This window comes from Aotus nancymaae, unplaced genomic scaffold, assembly GCF_030222135.1.
Source record: "Aotus nancymaae isolate 86718 unplaced genomic scaffold, 86718_ANA_hifiasm-v0.15.2.pri h1tg000016l, whole genome shotgun sequence".
NCBI classification, from domain to species: Eukaryota; Metazoa; Chordata; class Mammalia; order Primates; family Aotidae; genus Aotus; species Aotus nancymaae.
Genome location: NW_026988428.1, coordinates 57,756,395 through 57,781,915, shown reverse-complemented (window position 1 = coordinate 57,781,915; position 25,521 = coordinate 57,756,395). Strand labels below are relative to the sequence as shown.

Genomic DNA, 25,521 nt, shown 5'->3' with positions numbered 1-25,521 from the left:
TCCATGATGAATATAACATTTGAGCAAATTCTAACAGGATTTCACATATTAAAATGGTAAAGTGGAAACATTTCTCAATAACTGCAAAATCTCAAGTGCCAGGCCAGGAGCTTGAAGAATCTTAGCTCTGCTCAGGCTAATTGTATCATATTATCAAGTCATCTAACCTCTTAACCTCAGGTTCCTCTTGTGTTAAAAAACTGGATTGCATAGACTCTAATTTGCATTTTAATACGGTTCATCAGGTAGAAATAAGAAGGAACTGTATATACTTGACCCTGAATGGCCAGGAATAAAGCCTACTCCAGAAATTGACAAATCATTAGGTCCTCCTTGGTTCCCTTATCACTGACCTTTGGAATTGGCATTTAACTACCTTTTCTGTAATGTCTGGGATAGGAGACCACTGTGCCAAAATGCACTTAGCAGAATGGCATAATAAAGTCTCTTCTAAAGAAAGTGAGTCCCACCACTGCCTGTAAGTGGTTCTGGAAATAGGTTAGGAAGTTTTTCTTACAACACTTATAGGTTGAAAGTGAACCTTATTTTTCCAACTTGGGATACTATTTATATTCATTTCACAAACATTTATTGAATATACTCTCTATACTAGCCAGTGTGCTCAATCAGTATGGCTTGAAAGTATATATGTGTGTGTGTGTGTGTGTGTGTGTGTGTATATGTCACACACACACACATATATTTTAAAATTTTTATTTCAGGAACCCTTGTTTGCTGCCCGAGTGGTTTATGACCTTCTTTTTTATTTCATTGTTATCATTATCGTTCTGAACTTGATTTTTGGTGTTATCATCGACACTTTTGCTGATCTCAGAAGTGAAAAACAGAAAAAAGAAGAAATTTTAAAGACAACTTGTTTCATCTGTGGTAAGTGTTCTGCAGGTGCTAAAATAATAGATGAATAAACTGTTTGCAGGAAAGAGGGGCTAGAGGGATTTTTATTTTTCATGATTTTGGAAAAATTATTTCAAAATGAAGCCTGGATAAAATTCAGATTATGTAACAGAACATGAGACTGGAATTCTCTGCTTCTATAAATAGAGAGAAGAATTATACCCCAAAGCTATCCTGTCATTACTTCTGCGATTTACATGATTCTCTGACTATAGAATGTGATGTAAAATGCCAAAAGGTTTCACCAACTGGCAGACAGGTTTTTAATCACAGTAACATATTTATTACACAACAGAATGATATTTAATTTTATCAGAAAATGAATCTGAAGATGATTTTCCAGCAGCTTGAACTTCTACTCACTGACATCACTACGTTTTGGATTCTGAACTGAGCCTTCTCTCAGCTTTTTGAAATTTTTGTTTGTTTATTTATTTATTTATTGACAGAGTTTCACTCTGTCACCCAGACTGGAGTGCAGTAGTGCAATCTTGGCTCACTACAACATCCGCTTCCCGGGTTCCAGCAATTCTCCTGCCTCGGCCTCCCAAGTAGCTGAGACCACAGGTGCATGCCACCATGCCTGGCTAATTTTTGTATTTTCAGTAGAGCCAGGGTTTTGCTGTGTTGGCCAGGCTGATCTCGAACTCCTAACCTCAGGTGATCCACCCACCTCAGCCTCCCAAAGTGCTGGGATTGCAAGTGTAAGCCTCTGTGCCCACCCCTTCTCTCAGTTTTTAAATTCTTTCTCTCTCTCTCTTACACACACACACACAGACACACACACACCCCACTTCCCTCCCCTTCTCTCATCATCATCTCTCTGAGTGCACCTAGCTTTCTCCTTCTTTCTCATTGCCCTCATCACCCCCTTAGCTCTGCCCTCTTCTCTGTACTCATCACCTCTTTCTGGCTTCAGTTGTCTTTGTAGCTGGTCTCTTGTTACCCTAGAATCTATCCTCCTCTTTGGATGATCGTCTTCTCTAGGTTACGTTCACCCTCCATGTTTCTACATTAGGCTGAAAATAATCTTTTGGTAATAGTCACAAAACAAGCCTAAGGGCCTTACTACAACTTTATGTAACAAATTGGGCTCTCAGTACACGTCATTGTCTCCTTGGTTCAACTGTTGTTAAGTGTTTCATCCACCTCCATGGCTCTCCAAACCTTTTCAACCTTCCTCCAACAGTTGTAGGTATACCAGGTAATAATGTGTAATAATATGCTATAGTCAGTGGAAACAAATATAAAATTTTGGGGTGTTCATGATCTATTGTGGGATATAAACACAACAAATAGCCTTGCTATCTCATGCATTGAAGGAAAGGGTAAACAGGAAGCTGCAGATACCAGAAGAGGAATGCCTCTCCACAGTGGGGTAGGGAGTGAGAAAGAAGAATCAGGAAAGCCTTTTAGAAGAGATGGTGACTGAGCTGGTGGTAAAAGATGCAAGGGAGGTTGCCAGATAAAAGTGAGTACAAGCAGAAAGGCCAGGATAAGCAAAGTCGTGGAGGTGGAAGAACAGTACAAGGGCCTTCACTTACTCTAAAACAGCTAAGTGTTGCTGACATAATGTTCAGAGAAGGGCATGCCAAGGCAGCTTGGACTTTATCATCTGGACTTACAGGGGAAGATGAACCATTAAAGATTTTTAAGTAGAAGAGTTCAGGGTCTATTTTGTTGCTTTAGAGCGCTGTGGCAACTTTGAGAGGTCATGCATCAGGAAACAGTACCAGAAGCAGAGTCATCAGGTGAGGTTATTACCACAGTCCAAGCGAAAGGTAACCAAAGCAAGAGAGTTAGTGGTGGCAGCATTAAGGGTGCAAGGCAGAGTCGAGAAATATTTAGGAGATCAAATCTTTAAATCTTGATAGTTAGGAAAGGATATGAAAGATAGCTTGGGCGCCCGAGCAGATGGTAATATCACAGTGATTGAGCTTAAGAATAGATGAAAAAAAAAAAAAAACAATTTTAGGTAGGAATATGCTGAGTTTAACCTTGAGAATCCTGAAATTGAGGTGTGTACTGACCCAGCCCAGGAGGATACAGCACAGCTAAATACATGAGTCTGAGCCTCAGAGGTTGAGTCTTCACTGGAGACTGTAACTGGGGAATCCTCAGCCTATATGTGGTAGTGGAATCTGGAGTGTGGAGGAGGGTGTCTGAGTGAGAAGAGAAGAAGAGAGACTATACGTGGAAAGCTTCAGCTTTGAAGAGTTAGGAGAGAAAGAGGAGCACACACCAAAAAGTCAGAGCACCAAGTCAGTACAGTGTGAGGAGAACCAGGAAGGGGTGGCACGTGGAAGAGAGGGGAGAAAACAGCTTTGGAAAGAAATGAATTCGTTATCAACTCTGTCCAAGCAGAGAAGGCCAGAAACATAACCTGAAAAAGCCTTCTTATTTCCTATTTAGGAGGCTTTGGTGAATTCAGGTAGAATGGATTGCACAGTGCTGAGTAGAGATTTGCTAGAAGGAAACAGAGAGATCCAAGAGTCTTCTCTTTAAGGTCTCAATTAGATGGGGAAAGCAAAATTGAGATGTAATCGTGGAAGATGTTGTACAATTCAGGGATTGGGGAAGAGGCTGAGAGGACACTCCATTAACCTTAGAAGATAAATATACCTCCTCCTACCTTTGTAGAAAAATAACCTATGCCCTGTAGTTTTTCTTTTTTTTCTATTCTTTTTTTTTTTTTGAGACGGAGTTTCACTCTTGTTACCCAGGCTGGAGTGCAATGGCGCAATCTCGGCTCACCGCAACCTCCGCCTCCTGGGTTCAGGCAATTCTCCTGCCTCAGCCTCCTGAGTAGCTGGGATTACAGGCACACACCACCACGCCCAGCTAATTTTTTTTTGTATTTTTAGTAGAGACGGGGTTTCACCATGTTGACCAGGATGGTCTCGATCTCTTGACCTCGTGCTCCACCCACCTCGGCCTCCCAAAGTGCTGGGATTACAGTTTTTTCTATTCTTTATGTGACAGCTATCACCACCTCCATTTCTTCACAATAGATGTATGTGTGTCTCCTTTCTTCTCTTCTCAGCAGATACCTCAGTCTTTCCAAGGATGATCCTCTCTTCCCTGTGTCACCTTACCTGGAGATCTGTCCCCTTTCAGCCTCCTCATAAAAAATTTTAAGAAATGATTATTTATTGAATACTTACTACATGTTTGGCTTTTTACTTAGGTATTTGTTTTAATTTTATTCTAAAAAATGACTACTGTGTCTGATTTATATTAACACCTCTTTACAAACATGGGAACAGAGACTTGGCTCCCATCAACATCCAGTCAGTAAGCAGAAGAGCCAAGATTTGAACAGAGGACTACCTAACTCAAAAGTCTACTCAGCTATCCTATTCTCCTCAAATGACAAAGTGACAGGCTCTCATTCAAGCATAACCAAGCCTGAGGACAGATCCTGGTTGAAGGGTATAGCATTATGGGGCCAAGCTGTTGTTTAGAAGGCTGAGTCCCACACAGGAGAATAATGTTGCCCTCAGAAACCTCTCTGTGTGACTCATGGTCTTTCTTTTGCACTGCTTCTTCCTCTGTGCCCTTTTCTTCGTGGTCATAATCATCATCATGTTGGTACACTACCTCTGAGAGAGATGGTAGTGGAAGAATGGACCAGAGGATGAAAGGCTCATTCTAAGACATGATATTGTCTCCTATATTTTAACCAAAAACATGAACAGCAAAATAAGCCCATTGCTTAACCGTGATTCCGGCTCCTCTAAGCCTTCCCTTCATGGTGAGAATTCTCTTTGACTTTCCACAGTTATTAAAAAGACAGTCACCTATACATTCCTTTAAACATCACAATAACTGTCATCAGCAAATTGAAACGTTCTTCTTGAATCTCACTGTTAACTTCCCACTGACTTTTTCTTCTCCCTCTGCTTACTTTTTCTTGGTCCCAGGGTTCTATTCCTTTTCCCAAAACTGCTTAATAGGAGGTTTTGATTTTGCTATTGACCCCTTGTCTCTTCTCTCTGTCCTCCTCTTTGACATCACTTTTATGCAGATTATTGCCAGATATGTGTGCTCAGCCCCAACCTTTCCCCAGGCTTTCCCCCTCTGTTTTCAGTCACTCACTGGACAGTTGGACAGGAAGGCCAAACTGGCCATGTCTGAAGCCAGTCCATCCTCCCTTTCCGTCTCCCTCCTCTAGCCTAGCTCTTTATCTTGATGTCCATAGTGCTATTAATAATATCCCACAGTGCCTTCGGTTGTCTGAGGGAACTGCGCCATCACGTTTAGCATCTCCTTTTTTCTCTTCCAGGTGCGCTAGCTACCAGGCGCTAATGAATCTGCCTTCACAGTCTCACCCACATCCTTCCACACATTCCCACAGCCACATCTTGGTTTTTCAGGCTAACCCTGGCTCACAACCCCAAATGCCCTGCTCGGTGTTGCCAGACTAATTTCTCTATTTTGAATTAATCATTTCCTTACTCAAAAAGCCGTCAATAACGTTTCAGTCTATAACTCTGAAACTCGAATTTTCCTGGCATCTAAGCTACCCCACAATCTGGCCCCTTCTTTTTCTGCCTACCTTTCCCCCATTGTTCTCCCATTTATAGCTTAAGTTCCGGGCCAACCACATTACTTACCTCTAACATCTCAGACTCTCCATGTATTCTTAGTTGTGGGAGAACAATTCATTTGGAATGCTCCAACTCCTGTGCTATTGAACTCCTGCCCTCTCTCTGAGGCCCAGCTTTGATGCCATTGTTCTAGAAGTCTTTTCTGATCTCACACATCTGTTCCTAAATTCCTAACGTCACACTTAGCTGTATGGCATTATGCGTATTTCTGTTGTCCGATCACCTCTGCTGGATGCCATGCATTCTCAGATCATAGAAAGTACATGAACTTTATAGTCAAGTAGTTGTAAGTCTGTACTGGTTCAGCATTCCAGCTATATGATCATGGCCAAATTTTTAATCATTCTGAGCTATTGTTCCCTCATCTGGAAAATGAGGAATATAATGCCACAGTTTGGTGTTGTGATGTGTATAAATGAGATCATGTATATCGAAATCTCTAGCACGAAGCTTAGCTGAGGGTTCTCCCTCAACACATGTTAATTTCTCTTCTTTCCTTTTTTTTTTTTTTTGCTTTTGTAATGTGTATTGGCAAACATCCATAAATAACTGCTTAATGAATGAATATCCAATAAGTCAGCCTCAGGCTGATATTGTCTCTATACTTATCTGGCTTATAATCTACAAAAGGAAGATAAAGTACTGAGATCGTATATGCTGCAGACAGCAGGTGTGTTAATTCCAGGCTGCTTCAGATTTTGTCATATGCAGGGTATTGATTCTGTGGAGTGCTGCCCACAGGAATATAGGGTAATATCGCAGGATGCACAAAGAGATATAAGATCAATATCTTCTGTTTTCTAGAAGCTTCACTTTAATTCAAAAATCTGAGGGAACACTAGATAATTTAACCTGAGTGAATTTATAATATTTTTATATTAGAACAAGTAGAATATCATAAAATAGAGCAAATTCAGTGTAAATATTTAAAATAAAATAGGAACTTTAAAAAAATGGACAATTGGCCTCAGGTACTTTTAGCTGCTACTCCCTGTGACCTCAGTAATAGAAAGGTATACATTTTCTGCTCTCTTCCCTTTAAGGACCTTCAGCAGAAACATATAAGAAGTATTATGATAATGTATATCTAGATATGCATTCATTCCTAGAAGCTCCAACCATACAAATGATATAATTCATCTCATATGTGTTACGAGAACTTAATTACAAGAATGATTTAAATGATTGGGATGTTTAGGGGTTGTACTAGTAGTCCATAAAATAGTGACTGATCTAGAAATGGTTCTTGGTAAAGTTAGATGTGATCCAAAGAGGGACATAATACCAAATAATAAAGGAGAGAGTCTCCACAGTAGGAGAGAACTGGCTCCAGGTGTGTGCCAAGGGACACCCAGAGTAGGACAAGAGGATGTAGATTCTGTGACAGGCAGTGGAGCAGCTGGAAATTCCTCAGCCTTGAAGGCAATGTCCAGTTTGAAAGTGAAACATAACTCAGAAAACAATAGCTAGTAATCCAGAAGTTGGCCGTGGGAGGGTGATGATTAGCAGATGACAAAGCTGAGCAGTAAGCAGAGACACAGATTAGCTCTTGCATCCATATTAATTATTAACGTTGAGTTACTAGAGGCTGAAGATCTAGTAAGAAAGAGATATCAAAAGACCAGTTGTGACAAAATAACAGAATGGAGAAAGAATTTGATGATAGGTCAGAATTCCTCTTCTAAGGATAGGGTGTCTTGCTGTGGTGATGTTACCGTGAACTCAGTCATTCAAGTCAGAAAATTCAGAGTCATTATTGATTTCTCCTTCTTTCTAAATCTATACCTCTAATTGGACATCAGGTCCTCTCAAATTTTCATTCCAAAATGCCTCTTCAGTCTCTCTGATTCATTTATTTAATTATTCTGTCAAATTTAGTTGCATGCCTACTGTTCTCCAGACACTCTGCCAGGTGCTGGTAATGCAAAAATGAGTCAGATAGTTAAATGGTAGAGGCTAAGATGGAAACAGACACATTTTCATAGTGGAGTGTTGAGGACCCAGAAGATCAACCAGCTGGTTGTGTCTGTGGGAGTCAATGCTGGAAGTGGGGAAGCTGAGTCTTGAAGAAGGAATACTTGGAAGGCAGAAAAGAGAGTAGATGAAGGTGTCTTGGTGTATTTGGCAAATGGTGAGAAAGTCAGCATGACTACAAGAACTGTGCTGAGTGGAATGTCTTCAATGACTCTTGCATGAGTCTAAGAATGGCTTCAAGTTTCCTGGTCAACAGGGACTTCATTAACAGAGGTGAAGAAGAGGGCTCAAGAAACAAGTTCTTGATGAGTTCAGGTGGATTTATCCAGCAGGCAGGTGGAGATAGGACTGAAAGTTGAGAAGAAAGATCAGTACTGGGGATAAAGATTGAGAAATCATTAGCATGATGATGGTAAAATCATGGGAATCGACGATGCAGCTTAGAGAGTAAGAATGTTTCAAGATAAAGGACAACCAGTTTTCCTCTTTTACATTTCCCTGGTGCCTGGGTCTTGCACCCTCAGTCTCTTTTCCCAGTCTTCCCCTGAATCCTGCCCCAGGAATGACTTGAAGTATAGCTCTGAATACGCTAGTCTCTACTCAGAAGCTTTCAGAATAGGGTAGGTGCGGTAGCTTATGCCTGTAATCTCAGCAACTTTGGAAGGCCAAGGTGAGCATAGCACCTGAGGTCAGGAGTTTAAGACCAGCCTGGTCAACATGGCAAAATCCAGTCTCTACTAAAAATAAAAAAAAAAATTAGTCGGGCGTGGTGGCACATGCCTGTAATCCCAGCTACTCAGGAGGCTGAGGCAGGAGAATCTCTTGAACCTGGAAGGTGGAGGTTGCAGTGAACTGAGATTGCACCACTGCACTCCAGCCTGGGTGACAGAGCAAGACTCTGTCTCAAAAAAGAAAAAAAGCTTTCAGAATAAAACACAGATGCTTTAGCCCCCTTTAAACTTGCCATTGTTTCTGTCAGATGTACCATTTCATCTACATTTCCAAATGTTCCCTTTCAGCCACACCAGAGTAATTGACATTCCCCAAACAGGTCATGTACTTTCATCTCTGGCTTTTCCATGCCATTTCTTCTGCTCAGATGGCAAAAGAACATGGGCTTTAGAGTCAGAAATATTTTTATTTAAACACTGACTGACTCTTCCGCTAAATAGGGGTATTAACTGGAGCAATTTATTGAATCATTCTGAATCTATTTCCTCACAAGCTAAAAGGTCAGATTGGATTATTGTAATTGTAATAGCATATTTAGACATCTTTATAGTTGTCAGCATCAATAGGTGCTCAATAAAAATTAAGTATCTTTTATTACCATTCACCTCTTCTCCACTTAGCATAATCATGTACTGAGGCTGGATTTTTCAAGCTTTATACCTCTTGGAAACCTTTTAAAATGACCCTCATCAGAATTAATTTCACCCTTCTTTATGCTCCCTTGGCAGTTTATACCTTTTCAGAATATAACACGAGTTTTCTGTTTCCTCTACCATATTACAGATTAATTGATAGTAAGAAACTTATTTTTAAAGCCCTATTACCTTGCAACTGGTAGATGTTTGAATTGAATTCTAGGAAAATCTACTTTAACATATTCTTTCTTTTGCTTGTTTTTCTCTCTTTTGTTTGTTTAGTTTGTTTTTCTTTCTTTTGTTTATTTTTTAGTGTTTTGTTGTTGTTGTTAATAGCTCTATTGAGATATAATTCACACACCATAAAATTCATCCTTTTAATATGTACAATTCAGTGGTTTTTAGTATATTCAGAGTTATGCATTCATCACCATGATTGATTTTAGAACATTTTCATTGTCCCAAAAACAAACCCCATACCCTTTAGCCCTCATCCCTTCCCCAACCTTCCATCTCTGCCTCAGCCCTAGCCATCCACTGATGTACTTTCTGCCTCTGTGGATTTGCCTATTTTGGACATTTTATATAAATGGAATCATAATATGTGGGCTTTTGCAACTAGCTTCTTTCACTTAGTATGATGTTTTAAAGGTTCATGTTGTAGCAGGTACTGGTACTTCATTCTTTTTTATTGTAAAAATATTATCCTATCATATGAATATACCATATTTTATCCTTTCATTAATTGATGGACAGACATTGGCGTTGTTTCCACTTTTGGCTATTATGTATAATGCTGCTATGAACATTCATGTACAAGTTTTTATGTGAACATACATTTTGAGTTCTCTCTAATATATACCCAGGAGTGGAATATGCTTAGTTATATGGTAACTCTCTGTTTAACCATTTGAGGAATTGCCAAACTTTTCCAAAGTAGCTACTGTACTGTTTTACACTTCTATTAGCAGTGTATGAGGATTCTAATTTTTCCATATCTTAGTCAACACTTATTATTATCTGGTTTTGGTTATAGCCATTCTAGTGGAACAATATTTTAGTAGTGAAATATTCTTAATTCAATCAATCAGTATTTAATTGAGTGCTAGCTATGTGCCAAACATCATTCTGAGCTATTGGGACCATTGGTAAAGAAAAGAAACAAATATATCTGCCCAAGTGGCTCTTATAGTTAAGTGGGAGGACACACCCAATACATAATAAACATAATAAATGTTTATCCAAGTTCCTGGATGAAATAACATTTCTTTTTTTCTTTGCTGATTATCCAAACAGCCTTTCTCTTACACAACAATTTTACCTCTTTATCTTAGAGATGTGATCCAGTTTAATTTAGCAACTTTGATATGACTACATTCAATCTATAAGGAGGTGGTAAGCACTGTAAGAAAAAGAGAGGAAAAGGAAAAAGGTGATCAAGAAGGTCATCAGAAGGGAAGGGACTGGTTGTATTGTTCAACAGGGTGATCAAGTTAAGCCACACCAAGAAGGTGAGATTTCAGCAAAAACTTGAAGGTGAATGAGTTAGTTAAAGAGATGTCAGTGAGAAGAGTTTTGTAACCAGAGGAAGCAATGATTCCAAAGGCCCTGTGTTCAAAAAAAAAGCAGAGTCCAGTGTGGTTGCATGGGAGGTAGCAAGGGAGAGAATAGTAAGAGGTAAGGTTAGTGTGGCTATGAGGCCAAGTCACATAGGATTTAGCAAACACATATTGCATGGGACTCATTTTTACTAAAGAATTATTTGTTGTTTATCTGAAATTCAAATATAACTGACCATGCTGTACTTTATCTAGCAACTCTGCTTGTAGGCACTTGTAAGGACTTTGACCTTTATCCCGAGGAGGAGAGGGAGCCATTGCTGTGTTTACAACAGAAGAGAGACACCATTTCTCTTAAGTTTTTAAAGAATCACTCTGGCTGCTGTGTTGAGGTTGGGCTGGGGAGAGTAAAGATGGAAACAGGGAGGCCTGGGAGTCTATTGCAGTAATCCACATGACGGATGACAATGGCTCAGACCAGAGGATAGTAGCAGAGAGGGGTGAGAAGTAGTCAGATTCTGGATATATTGAAGGTAGAGTCAAACGCATTTCAACATGGAGTGGATGTAATATGTGAGAGGCAGAGAGGATTTAAGAATGACATCTTGGCCGGGCGTGGTGGCTCAAGCCTGTAATCCCATCACTTTGGGAGGCCGAGGTGGGTGGATCACGAGGTCAAGAGATCGAGACCATCCTGGTCAACATGGTGAAACCCCGTCTCTACTAAAAATACAAAAAATTAGCTGGGCATAGTGGCGTTTGCCTGTAATCCCAGCTACTCAGGAGGCTGAGGCAGGAGAATTGCCTGAACCCAGGAGGCAGAGGTTGCGGTGAGCCGAGATTGCGCCATTGCACTCCAGCCTGGGTAACAAGAGCGAAACTCCGTCTCAAAAAAAATAAAAATAAAAATAAAAAAGAATGACATCTTGGCTTTTGGCTTAAACAACTGGACGAACAGAGCTACCATCAAATAAAAGGGGAGGACCATGGGTGAAGCAGGTTTAGGGAAGAGAATTGGAGTTTATTTGGGCATGTGGAGCTGATGATAGGTCAAATAAGATGAGGCATAGCCATCAGCCAGCAGAATTTTATGGCATTTTCCATACAAATATCCAATAATGTAAGTAAAAAGGCATCCCCTTCAGTGGGGATGGATTTTTTATTTATTGTGCTTAATATCTTATTATGTAAAAAGGGTCTTGAGGCTGGGCAACATTGTGAAGCCTCATCTCTACAAAAAAAAAAAATAATAATACAAAAATTAGCTGGGCATGGTGGTACATGCATGTAGTCCCAAGTACTTAAGAGGTAGAGGTGGGAGGATCAATTGAACCTGGGAGATTTGGGCTGCAGTGAGCCACTGCACTCCAGCCTGGGCAAAAGAGTGAGACTCTGTTTCAAATAAATAAATAAATTTTTAAAAAGGGTCTTCTACATCCCAGAGTGAACTTACAAAAAATGCTTAGAGAAAGAATAGCCAGGGTTGAATTTCAGTTTCCTGGTCTATTCTTCAATATCTGAGCTATAAAAACCAAGCGGAATCCCAACATCCCACTTCACTTGGCTTCACTTGGAAACTCAAATTTATGTTTCCATAGATGTTTTCCTTCATCTCTAATCATTTCTTTTCATGTGTTCTCTAACTTTGAGAGAAAAGAATTTTATTATTTAGATTGTTTCTTTACTGTACTTCTGAAGGCTTGAAAATGTGCTCTGGACATGGAACAGATCACCCCCTCCATAACATGCCTGGAACATGGTAACCTAGAGGGCTGGCGAAGTGTGAGCCCTCACTGTCCTCAGCATGTACACGGCCATCTCCCCTGTGTGCCCTTCACTGATTCCAAATGGTTTTGAAGGGATGACTCTCTCAATTCCTTCCCTCTTTTAATCCAAGTTCCTGGGTAAAATGATAAATTTTTTTTTTCTGTCCTGATTAGCAAGCATACCTTTTCTTGCACGATCATTTTTACCTCTTTTTCTCAGACTTGTGGTACTATTTAATTTGACAATTTTGATATGGTTAGATTTAAAATTATCTGCAATTTTTATATCTATTATAGGACTGTGCATTTCCAAGGACCCATGGGGAAAAAATAAATGTTAGTTGGGAAGAAATCTATAAACGATGGCCTCTTTCCTGGAGGTCTTATGTACTGTGTTGTTTTTAATCTTAACATTTTAAATTGGCACACTCTTACAGACAGCATTCTTTTTACAATAATTATTATGTTTTGTTTTTATGCTGAGAAGTAAGTACTGATTAAATGATGAATTACATATATTGTGTTGCCTGTGTTTTGCAGGACTTGAGAGAGACAAGTTTGATAATAAAACTGTTTCATTTGAAGAGCACATTAAGTCAGAACACAATATGTGGCATTATTTGTACTTTATAGTCCTGGTGAAAGTTAAAGACCCAACAGAATACACTGGACCTGAAAGTTACGTGGCTCAAATGATTGTGGTGAGTGACCAGAAGGTTTTAATTTGTGACTATATTGCATTTTGTAGGCTTTCATCTCCTCTACCCTACAATCCTCCCAAAATATGAAGATTGTAGCAATCATTTTTGTTAACATTTAAATAAGCCTATCAGTCATTGAAGAACATCTACACTGACTAAGTCATTGGTTCCCAGTAGATTTCTTGGTTATTCAAACCAAATTTGAGTCTCCAGTGCACAGATGATATTTACTGGATTCTCTGTGCAATGACTAGTACTATCTCAGTGATGTTCATCACCTTCTGACCTCGTGCCTTTTATCATTGCTAATGTCCTACTTCCTGAAATATGGAATTTTCCCATTGTTAAATATGAATAGACTATTCATACCTTAAGGAATCCCTTGAATTTCAAAAATCAAGAGTTTAAGAAATTAAATTATATTTGGGGAGAGCATGACATTCAGTCCTAATGGGAGAGCACTGGTTTTCCACCAACACATACTTAGGATGGATTTACTAATGTTGATGAATTTGCACTGGTCCTGCCAAATCCAGTTGCTTATAACTCCTCAGTGAGATCAGGACACAGGGTGTGATTGTCCATGATTTGAAGTTTCTTCTGTCTCATAGAGAATTAAAGTAAATTGGCCCAAAAGGAAAATTAAAGTTATAACTTTAGTGTATACAGATACACATTTAGTGAGTATTGTTGGATCTGATTTAAATTTTTGCATTTTTATAATTAAATATAGCTATATATTGGATATTTTTCCCCCCAAAAAATTATCTAACAAAATTGTGTTCACCCTTTGAGAAAGAGGCCTTAGATGACTCATGATCCTCCTTGCTACTTGGTCCTAAGGATAACACTTAGCAAGCACCAGTGTTTGCACCAGTGTCGCAGTGTCAGCAAGCTTATCATCTACTTAGGATGAGACAATGCTTAGGGAGCAACGAAAGAACATTTTTGGAAGATAACATATTAATAATTACAAGTTTATATAGTCATAGTTTACCTTTCCTGCCAATGTTTATGTGTCACAAGAGAACTACATGTAAATTGGATTTTTATATTTTGGCATTTTCATGCTTTGTTATTAATGACTTGCATTCTATTACAAGTTGTTTTCTCTGCATTCTTTATTTGACAATGGACAGAACCTAACATTGTTTGTCTTCTCCACTTTTGCCTTTCTGCCTTCTCCTCCTTTTAAATCAGAGGAAAAAGGTAATCATTTTAAGGATATATATTCATGGTCATCATTTATACTTTCTTGATCTCATTTGTGAAAAACATTTTGTTTCTGCTTGCTGGGGGGAGAAGCATGTAAAGCATTATATTTAAAATGTGACCTCATGTTGCTGTCTTTTATCAAAGTTTGAGTAAGTTTAATCAATATACATTTATTGTGCTCCTGCTATATGCCTTGGATGAATAGATGCTCAGGTATGCACTAAAAAGTATGATATATTTCCCCTCTGCCAAGGAATATAGAGCATAGTAAGAAGAAGAGGGGAATTACAAACCCAAAGTAGAAGATGCCAGGTTCTGCAAGAGAAGTCCAAATGAAAGTCTGTGAAGGCTTCCAGACAGAGAGTGGCATCCAGTGAGAGCAGGTGGAAGGAATTGATGGGGGTGGGGTGGTAATATGCTGGAGAAAGGATGGGGAGTGTCTGTCTATAAGAGGAAGGAGCCTAAATAAAAGCATAAACCTGAGACACTCAGGGGATCTTGAGTTGCACAGTTTTACTGGCACATGGTCCACTTACAGGGAAACTCTGAGAGATCTGACAGAAAATGTAGATCAGAACTTTGAATAAAAAAGGTAAGAATTTGGATATTATTTCATCAACAAGGGGAAACCTCTAAAGGTTATAACTAAGGGAATAATGTGACCTAGGCAGACAGGCAGGCAGCGATGTGCAGGCTGGTTTGGAGAGGAAAAAGGGGAAGTCAGAAATGGAATTTGGCAGCAGACGAGATTAGGAGTGAGGACCTGTGAGGAGCAGGGGAAGTAGAAGAGAGCAAGATGAGCCTCAGATGCCAGCCAGTGTGAGCCTGGTCTTTGGGAGAAAGGTGGTGGGTCAATTTCAGATGATGTCTTTGTTAGGGAGAGAAGCTGGTCAGAGAAGTCTTGTTGATTTTGAAGTGAGACTGGAGGCTGTGAGTCATGGGTTGGGAGGAGCAGTGTTGGGGCAACAGCTTGAGGCTTGGAGCCCAGAGGATTAAGCTGTTGCTCTGTCACTCATCTGCTGGGTGGTCTTGGATTTCATGGATGAGTCTTGAAACCTGCCTAAGCCTCTGCCTCCTCATCTAAATGCAGGGACTGCTACATTGCCCACAGGAGGGTTGTGGACTCAGTGAGATGATGTGTCAGAAAGTGCCTCATAAGGTGCAGGGACTCTCTCCATAAATGATAGTTCTCACTGTGACAGTCCACGTAGAATGACCATGGAAGCCGTCAGATTAGAGAATGGTGAGGAAAGGGAAGGAGTGTAAAGATAGAAGAGAAAGCCTGAGACAGAACCCAGGGGACCCCCATTCAGGAAGAAGAAGAAAGACAAGTAAGTACAAAAGGAGACAATAAAGAAGACAGGAGAGCCAGGAAGAAGAATATGTCCAAAGCTGAGATGAGGATTTCAGTGGCAGAGTCCAGCAGCATCAATTGCTGCAAAGAGGCTAGAAAGAAGAGGCAGGTCAAAGCCTTTGGATTTGATGATATAGAAATCACCAGGTGACTTTTTGTCACAAGAGAAGACTGCTGTGAAAATGTTGACCCATCTCTAGCCTTAACATTAAAAGCAGCATTTTATCAGGCACTTGTACTTGAATTTTTAAATATCCATGTTTCTGCCCAGCCTCTTCTGTCAGAGCTTTCTCCAGAGCCATGACAAGAGGGAGAAGAGCTCACAAGCTTATTCCAACATGAAACACTTCTTTTTCATCCAAGAGAACAGGCTCTATTCCTGAATTTTAATGGCCAGGAGAAGGAAGAGTGATATTCACTTAGGTCTGATGCAAATGAAAAGTTGTTTGCATGGAAGGTTATTTATGGAAATAGCCTTTTTAGAAAACATCTAAAAATCTGTAGCTGAAAACCCCATTTCAGAAAATCTGTTTCTCCATGCTCTGTGGAGATGATGGCCTTGTGACTATCTTCTTAGAGGAGAAGATTGCGTAGCATGTGGAAAGTTGAAGCACATCTATAGTTCAATTCAAAGACTGTTCTCTTTTTTTTTTCTCCACTCCTGAGCAGCTACTCTTCAAAGTTTGATAGGAAACCTTACAGACATTTTCCTGCCACTCTTATTTTTGTTACTTAAAAATAGTTTCGCTTAACAAGTTGATTAGGTGCTTGTTTATCAATACGGTTTTGGAAGAAGTTTAAATTTCTTTATAACTGATGTTGCTTTTACTCTCATGGATTTATGCAAAGGAAAATGTGAAAGGTCTTTCCTCATATTAGTTCACAAAACAACTCATCTGAATCCTGCTACACTGTTTATGTAAATCTGATTTGTACCTTGGGACCCTTAGAAAATGCCTCCTACCTTCTGGGGAAATGGGAAAAACAAGAATAGATTAAGTTCTGAGAATGTTCCTCCCTCTGTATATATTTTTTTTCACCTCCAATGCTTCAACTTCATTACCATGTCAGTAAGGAATATTTATACTAATAGCCATTAACACACTGTGTTAGTCTGTTTTGCGTTGCTGTAAAGGAATACCTAAGGCTGGGCAATTTACAAAGAAAAGAGGTTTATTTGGCTCACAGTTCTGCAGGCTGTACCAACATGAAACTGGTATCTATCTGCTCAGCTTCTGGTGAGGCTTAGGAAGCTTTCACTCATGACAGAAGGTGAAGTAGTAGTAAGTGTGTCACATGCAAGTGAGGGAACAAGAGAGAGAAGGAGGGGAAGTGCCATACTCTTTAACAACTAGATCTCAAGTGAACTAATAGAGTGAGAAATCACTCATTACTGTAGGGAGGGCACCAACCATTCTTGAAAGATCTGCCCCCTTGACCCAAAAGCCTCCCACTAAGCCTCACCTTCAACCTCAGGGATCAAATTTCAACACAAGCTTTGGAGGAGACAAACCATATCCAAGCCATAGTACCTCAGTTTCTTCATTTGTAAAATTCAGATACCAGGTAATATTGTATCTATTGATTACATTTTAACATGAGATTTGGAGGGGACAAATATACAAACTATATCAAACATACATTTTTTTAAAAAGTAATACATTGCTTCTAAGAGTTAGATTCACAGGAAACACATTTGTATCTTTGTATCCATCCAATGATAGGATCAAGGGTCTGAAATATTAATCAAAACTTAAAACTTTCTTACCTCTGCCTTCAAATATTTCTCTTTTTTGGTTTTTTTTTTTTTTTTTTTTTTTTTTTCGAGACAAAGTCTCGCTCTGTTGCCCAGGCTGGAGTGCAGTGGCACAATCTTGGCACCTGCCAGGTCCAAAAGATCCTCCTGCCTTAGCCTCTCAAGTAGCTGGGACCACAGGCATGCACCACCACACCTGGTTAATTTTTATATTTTTAGTGGAGATAGGGTTTTGCCACATTGGCCAGTCTGGTCTCAAACTCCTGACCTCAAGTGATCTGCACCTGCTTCGGCCTCCCAAAGTGTTGGGATTATAGGCATGAGCCACAGCACCAAGGCTTGCCTTCAAATTCTAAACCAATCTATGTAAATAGCCACTGTTTGATTATTTGAATTAACACAGAGTGTCTTCTAGGATATTGTTCAAGGAAATGTGACTAGATCAAGGTATTTTGGGGATGTATTTTCTTGTCAAGTAAACCCTCTTGTTTGACCAAAATAATTGATATTTTGAGCTAGTATTTACTGGGAATGGAAAGTAAGAAGGGAAAAGAAAGCATCATACAGGAAAGTAAAAATAATAAAAGAAAATTTAGAAAACTAGAGTAAAAGGTATGAAAGGATAAATCCTCTATTCTGTACTGATAATGGCCTTTGAGCATCACTAAGCCCCTTTGCTTCTCCTATTAAGCAAAGGATGTCATAACTGAGGAGGAACAAACAAAATAGACATCATTAGAAAAAATGTCCAAGACTTTTAGATGTTTCTCTAACATTTTGGGGACATTTTCAGATTATTAGTGTTCATTTGCTGAGGTATATTAAGGGATAGTTACTACTTAATTTGACAAACAGCAGGATCCAAACCAGAGGAATGTATAAGGGCAGGTGCACGTGTCCAGGGAACTGCTGTCTCCACAAGTATTCTGGCGGCACTCGGCTGCTAGTGAAACCTGGCTCGCCACCCTCCCCCTGTCATGGCCATGGGTTTTCAGGAACCATTTGTTCCTTTTACGGCATCACAGTTTTCAACTCTTCTACTTGTCTCTTGACTAACAGCTGCATCCTGACATTGCAGCAGTGTTGATGAAGACAATTTAACTCATATTTTTGTTAACATAATAATTGTCTGTCTTAACAAAAAAATAAGTTTCTTAAAAGCCATAATCAGGTGTAGAGAAGCCCTTTGTTCTGCACAATACCAGGGCAGGTAATATCTGTAATATGTATTAACAGCACTAAACATTGAATGTCTCTGTATGCTAGCAACTGTTGTTTAAAGATAAATAGGAAATTGCCTCTTCTCCCAGGAAACACAAAAGATTTATTGAATGAATAAATAAAATAATAGGCAAATTAATAAATGAATGGTTTCTTTTTAACCCTCTGGGAGTTGGATATAATTTACGGAAAGAGATGCCAAAATAGATGTGAGAGATTGCAACACAAATTTCTCGTTAGTCAAATGCTATTTATCCCTTCTTTTAAAGCCAAAAGATAAAGCTACAGCAGAAAGTATTATGTCCCCTGACCCAAATTGGAGGGTTGATTTGACAGACGAGGCTCTAGGCGCTTTAATTTGCCTGTGGTCTCTCTCATTGCATCTCTCCAACCCAGCCTCTCCCTCAGACAGGAGTAGGCATTCCCTGGCTCTCCTAGCAGAGGGCCAGGGTGGGTTTTTCATTGGTGGATTTTTCAGCATCACTCACCCTTAAGAATGAATTCTTCCTTGCCATGATCTGTTAAGACCTTAAAAAGAAAGGTCATTCTTTTAATGAGATGGGAAAGAAATCTACCCATCTAGTCACCCACTGCTTTAGCCACATAAGGAGGGGAAAGAACTAGCAATTTCCCGAATGTTGTTTTCTGAGTCTGGAAATCAAAATCAGTCTTGTTTAGTTAAACCATATTTTTGAGGAGTAACTGTTGGAGGGAAGATGTTTGGGCTCATGAAAGCCATTGAGTCTTTTAAGATTTATATGCACCCCTCCTGCTTTAGCACCACTGGCCATCTTAATTTCTGCATTCTTCTTATGTGTCATAATTATGAAATTATATGTTCTGTTCTGTTACTTCTAATTTACACTAATTTTGTAATTGGATCCCATTAAGCCAATTATGTAACTGCCTAATTTTTAACTAAACACCATTTTAAAGACTTCAGAACTTAATTTAAAATGTTTACATTTCAAAGAAAGCCAAGGGGGTCTTTGCAGCTCAGAATGCACAATTAAGAAGTAAATTTGAGCATTCAAGGAGATCCCACCCTCACTTCCCACATTTTGAGTCCAGACATGTGTCTGCAATTTAAGAGGGATCGTTTAAAATTCCCCCTCTCTGGATTTTTATTGTCACTGTGGGATCTGTCCCCTGTTATTCTCATTTTCTATTTAGTATTCATGTGTAAGATCCATGAATTACCTCATTTTTGCACGCATGTTAACATCTTTCTACTCTTCTTTTTACTTTGTAAAACAAAGACAGAAGTAGTAGGTACTTAATAGTGTGGCTGTATGCCATCTTCTTCATCTTAAAGATTCTGTTCCAGTGCTTAGGTTGTTAGACGTTGATGCTGGAAGTGAGGATGAAAGGATTTGGACCAAATAGTGTTTAAATGATTTTCATGGGTAGAAGTGGCATAGAGAATAAGAACGAGGGCAGGCAAGTAAGACACTGACCCTGAGATGTTCTAGGTTACTTCCTGAATTGATCAGAAACTATGGATCTGCTAGTGTTTGGGTGATTGGCCACAGAGTTCCAGACACAAGTGGCTTATGTTAGTTTTTCTAATCAGTGTTTAAGGAGAAGTTCCATGCGAAGGAATAAACCTGAACGTTTGAATCTGAAGTTTAATTTCTTAGGATTTCCATTTACAAGATTGGTGATTTTTCTTATCCCCTCTGTACTTCAATGTACACATTGATAAAATATGTATAATGGAGCAGTTAGAACTCAGAACAGAAGCCAACTGAACTGAGGTAGGACCCTGGCAACCTCTGGCTCTACCAGGCATTAACCTTTCAGTTGCTGGATCATGCAGAAGAGGCGTGGTGGGGATCCCAGGAGCAGACCAGGGCAGATTAATCTGCAGGGGAATAGAGGGAGGGAGTATTTAGAGGGCTTATGAGAGTGGCTGACTTGACAATCAAGAGATACTGCAGTATTTTAACAATTAGTACAGCCCTATCTTTGCATACCAGCTAAATATTGGTACTGAGTATAATGGCACTTTTTTTTGTAGAGTTGCTATGAGGATTCAATAAAATCATGCCACTAACAATACTACTACTAATATATCTGACATAGATAAGTGTTGACTATGGATACTAGCCACTAATTATGCCACTAACAACACCACTGCTAATATAACTGACATGGGTAAGTGTCGACTACTTATCCAGCTGACATTAGATAAATGCCTATGCTATGCCAAGTGCTTTACATGCATGCTCTCCTTTAAAGCCTCATGTTAACTCTAGGAGGCAGATCTTATTGTTCTTATTATCCCCATTGCACACATGAGGAAACTGAGCCTCTGAGAGGATTGGTAGCCTGCTCAAAGTGGCACAGCTTGCACAAAGGGATGCCATCTCCACAATGTGCCAGGCGCACACAAGCGGTCAATAAATGTCTATTAGTATTCGATCCCATACAATGTGTAAAGCTAGAAGCTGTGATTCCTTTGGGAACAAGGAAAGCCAGCTGTACCCAGCCCTCTCGGCAGCGCACATGGCACTTTATAGAAGGACTATAAAAATTCAGTCCACAGGGCAGGGAGTAGACCTGGCTAGGAGACAGGAAGTCAGATGACAATCCTACAATGGCAGGAAGGCCTGAGAGGAATTCAAATAGGAAAAAAAAGAACTCGTTCAGAGCCGGTTGGCAACTGCATACTTCCTACAAAGATTAGAAGTATTACAATTACAATTATTACAATTGCAGACAAGAAAGAAAGCGGCTGCAGGATGCTTCAGTGTAATTTGATGAGTATTTACTGGGGAGAACTATGCACGAGGCACTGATAAGAATAAGAATAAAATATTACTGCCCTCCCAAAACCACACTGTAACTGGAAGGACAGCTTTATTCACCACAAACAATTGTGCACGTCAGAACAAACTCTGGTGAGAGACAGATGTACAGATACTCAGTAGCCAGAGAAACCTTAAGACAGATCACACCACTGCACTCCTGCTTAAAACCTGTCCATGGCTCTTAGATTAAAATCCAGACTCCTTCTGGGACTTCTTATATAATCTGGCTACATTCTACATTGCCAGTCTCATTTAATCCCACCTTCCTTGGCCAACCACAGTCCAGCCACATCGGCTCTTCTTCTTTTCTCAAAAATGCCATGCTTTTCCCTAGTGGGAGCCTTGTCCCACGTGGCCTTCTGTTTGTGGTCATCAACCTATGGCTCTTTGGATGCCTGTGCCTTCCCTGACCTCCCCATTCCAGTTACTTTCTATCCCACCATGCTTTATTTCCTTTAGCATTTATGTTAATCTGACCTTAAATTGTTTTTTTATGTATTGGTATGTTTATTCTTCACCATTACCATATACACCCCGTTAACACATTTACATGTCTGCTTTGTTCTCTTCTGTATTCCTGGCACCAATTAATGCCCAGCACATAGTAGGCACTCAGCATAAATTTGTTGAACAAAATAAATAAGATACAGAGCCACTGGAGCAGAGAGAACAGGTTCTTTTTCTGGCCAAAGGCACTAGGGACAGTTTTACTGAGAAGATTATGAGGAGTGTCTAGCTAAAAATGAGGAAGATTTTGATAGAAGGTTGGAGGGGAAGATGTTCCAGGCAAAGTGTGTGTCTTATAAGTGTGAGAACAAGAAAGGAAACTAATTAAGTATATGATATGTGCTAGCAACTTTGCATGTTATTTAATTATACCTATTTTGTGTGAATCGAGGCTCAGAAAAATGTTACTCATCCCAGGTGCTCCATAAATAAGTACGTGAACAAGGATGCAAATCCAGATTTTCCTGGATTCCAAATCCAGTGTCTATGATTTTACCTTTAGTTATGACTTCTTCTAATGAATAATCAGGTAAAATTTGACTAAGGCTAAATATATGTAAATCAAGCATTGGAGAGCAGGTATGGAAAACCTCAAAACCAAAAGCCTTTCAAAAGACATCCTTTAGGAGGAAGAAAGCTGTTTCTGTTTCTCAATATTTTTAGGAGTTAGAATTCTTAATCTCTAAGCTGCATTTGTAGAGGTGTGATCTAAAATGCCTTGAAAACATGGGACAGTGAATCATTTTTTATTTTTTAAAGATAGGTTTATTCAGCAAATGCAGATTGAGTGTTTTGTGTTTGAGGTGCTAGGCTGGGCTTAGAGATGCAGAGTTGAGGCAGATTCTCTAACTTCTCTTGGGAAGCTTTGGTAAAATAAAGGAAATAAAGGAGATAAGGGAGTGATGATAACACAAGGCAGCAGTGGAGTCTGCCAGGGCCTAGGGCCTGGGAAGGGAGGCTTCATGGAGGTCATGCCTGGATGCTTGAGGCTGATTAGGTAAATGAGGATGGAACACTTAGAGGGAGCACTTAGGTATGTCTGGAAAAACAGTGAGGACATCTGGGAGGGCAGGGGGCTAAAGTGGTAACCAGGAGCCAGATTACAAAGGGCCTTGTATACTTAGGAATTTTTACTTTATCCTGGGCCAGGTGCAGTGGCTCACATCTGTGATCCCAGCACTTCGGGAGGCTGAGGCAGGTGGATCACCTGAGGTCAGGAGTTGGAGACCAGCCTGACCAACGTAGTGAAACTCTGTCTCTACTAAAAATACAAAAATTAGCCGGGCATGGTGGCGTGCACCTGTAGTCCCAGCTACTAAGGAGGCTGAGGCAGGAGAATCATCTGAGCCCAGGAGGTGGAGGTTGCAGTGAGCCACTGTACTTGGGCCTGGGCAACTGAGCGAGAGTCATTCTCAAAATAAAAAAGAAATTTTACTTTATCCTGAAAGCTAAGGGAAGCCCTGCAGAGATTTTAAACCAAAGAGACGGGAGCAGATTTACATTTTAGAAGGCATGTTCTATAGCACTATAAGAAACAGATTCAAGGCGGCCATCTTGGAAGGAAAATAAAAAGAAACAAAGATTTTATTACCCAGCAACAATAATGAGAGCTGGCACTAATGAAATGCCACTGGAAATTGAGAAGAAATAATGGCTATGAAAAAATTAAGGTAGAAATTTTAATGAAGGTAAAGGGAAGGCTGTTTAGGTCTCTGGCCTCAGAGAGTAGGGGAAGGGAGGGTTGAGCAGTGGGAAGAGGGAAGGGATTCCACAGGAGTAAGTTGAGGAGATGTGGTCACCTCAGTTTGGCTTACAGTGCCTCAGTGCATATGTGGACTTGGACATTTTCAAGGCATTTTCATTTTTGAGATATTTTAGATGATACCTCTACAATTGTAGGTTAGAAATTAAGAATTCTAATAAGAACTGAGTACATAGGTCTGTAATTCAGATGAGAAATCTAAAATAGACAGTCTGCTAAAAAAGGTTAACTATGACAAGGATAAGATTTTAGTTTCTTTTTTGAGACAGGGTCTTGCCCTATTGCCCAGGCATGGTCCTGGCTGGCTGCAGCCTTGACCTCCCAAGGCTCAGGTGATCCTCCTGCCTCAGCACCCTTAAGTAGCTGAGATTACAGGCACACACCACCATGCATGGCTAATTTTTCTATTTTTAGTTGAGACTGGGTTTTGCCATGTTGCCCAGGCTGGTCTCAAACTCCTGAGCTCAAGTGATCTGCCCACCTTGGCCTCCAAAGTGCTGCCAGATTTTAGTTTATTTTATGCACTAGGATATCCTAGGAGAATAGAAAAGTGCCTGGTATGTATTAGATACTCAATAAAGATTTCTTAAATGATCACAAGGATTTGTAAGTTTCTGAAGTATACTTGATAGTTGAAATCACAGATTTGGATAAGACTATGCAAGGGAAACTATATAGACTGAGAAATTCAGACAGAGCATGCCCTCAGACTTGGAATAGCACAGACCTATCTCTGTTATTTAATAGTAATGATACTAATGTCAAAAGTCTAGTACTCAGATTTTACTCATCAAAAAATATAACCAGAAAGGCAAAAAACAATTTTCATTGCGGGCTCTGAAAAAGGATGTTAATTTTTCATTAGCCAGTGAACCTAGAAGTGGTATGGTCAGTTTGTGGATATCTTGTGATCTGACATTGATTATGTTTTAGTATGAAATTATGCTGCAAATCCAAATGTTTAGAGCAAAACGTCTTGGATGTGTTCAGTATATGGAAGCTTTTTTTGAAATGGTAACCCATCCTAAGTCATTTATTTTAAACTTATGAAGGGATATTCACTTCTCTGATTCACATAACCTTAATATAAAGATTTTCTCCTACTGTGTGGAAGAAAATTCTTGTTTCCCAGTTCTAGTCATTACAGTAAGATCTTGTTCAATTCTCAGTTGGCTCTCTGGAATAATAATGTCCACATTGTTAGGACTGATACATTTTACTCAGAAACTCTGGCTTTCTTCCAGGGAGTAAGAGATGCCATCAAAATGTACATTTTGGGAATGAGAACTATATACCGTAAAGCCACAGGACTTCTGTCTAATGGTTTTTAATAGGCTAGCATAGCCCATGCCATGTTATAAGTAATTAGTTAAGATGGCAATTAAGCTAAAATACTACTGTTGTGTTAAAGTTATCAGCCAACTGAATGTCCATAGGATTTTGGACTAATTTTATCTAAGGGAATTCCTGAAAAATAATTGCTGAATTTTACAAAAGTGATTCAGCACTTGGATTTCAGAGATTAGTCATTTAGTAGCAGGTTAATGAAGCCTGCTACTTTCATGGGATTTAATGATCAAGATGTTTTGGAAATAATAGCATCTGAGGTAAGTTACTGCAGCTTTCTGAGTCTGTTTCCTCCTCTGTAAATGGGGATAATATTCCCCTTCAGTAGGATTCCTGTGTGGATTAGTAAAATCATATCTATCCTAGCACCTAACGTGGTGTCTGGCTCACAGTTACTGTTCAACAAATGTTTGATCATCCTACATCTACTTAAAATATTTGGCTAAATAAATAATCTGGCTAACTTTAAATACTGTTTTGTGGATTCAAAGCATTCTTAAGTCATTTAAAGTCATTTAATGTTCAAACTCCTCACTGATTCTACCTAGTGTTTCTTTAATGATCAGCTTTTATTTGTTCAATAAATACATAGCACCAATAATGTTCTAGACACTGTGCCCACCCCTAGAAAGGGATGCAGATGAAGTAAAGACA

General features: G+C 39.5%; 1 protein-coding gene across 2 annotated transcripts in view; it reads left to right on the top strand.

The window, feature by feature from the left end:
* Nucleotides 1-25,521, top strand: part of ITPR2 (inositol 1,4,5-trisphosphate receptor type 2) — a 508,028-nt gene that overhangs the window by 444,123 nt on the left and 38,384 nt on the right. For both annotated transcript variants that reach the window (XM_012457176.2, XM_064377368.1), the window contains exons 54-55: nucleotides 723-888; nucleotides 12,732-12,892. In XM_012457176.2, coding sequence (XP_012312599.2) covers nucleotides 723-888; nucleotides 12,732-12,892 — 327 coding nt within the window. The remainder of the gene's footprint in view (nucleotides 1-722; nucleotides 889-12,731; nucleotides 12,893-25,521) is intronic.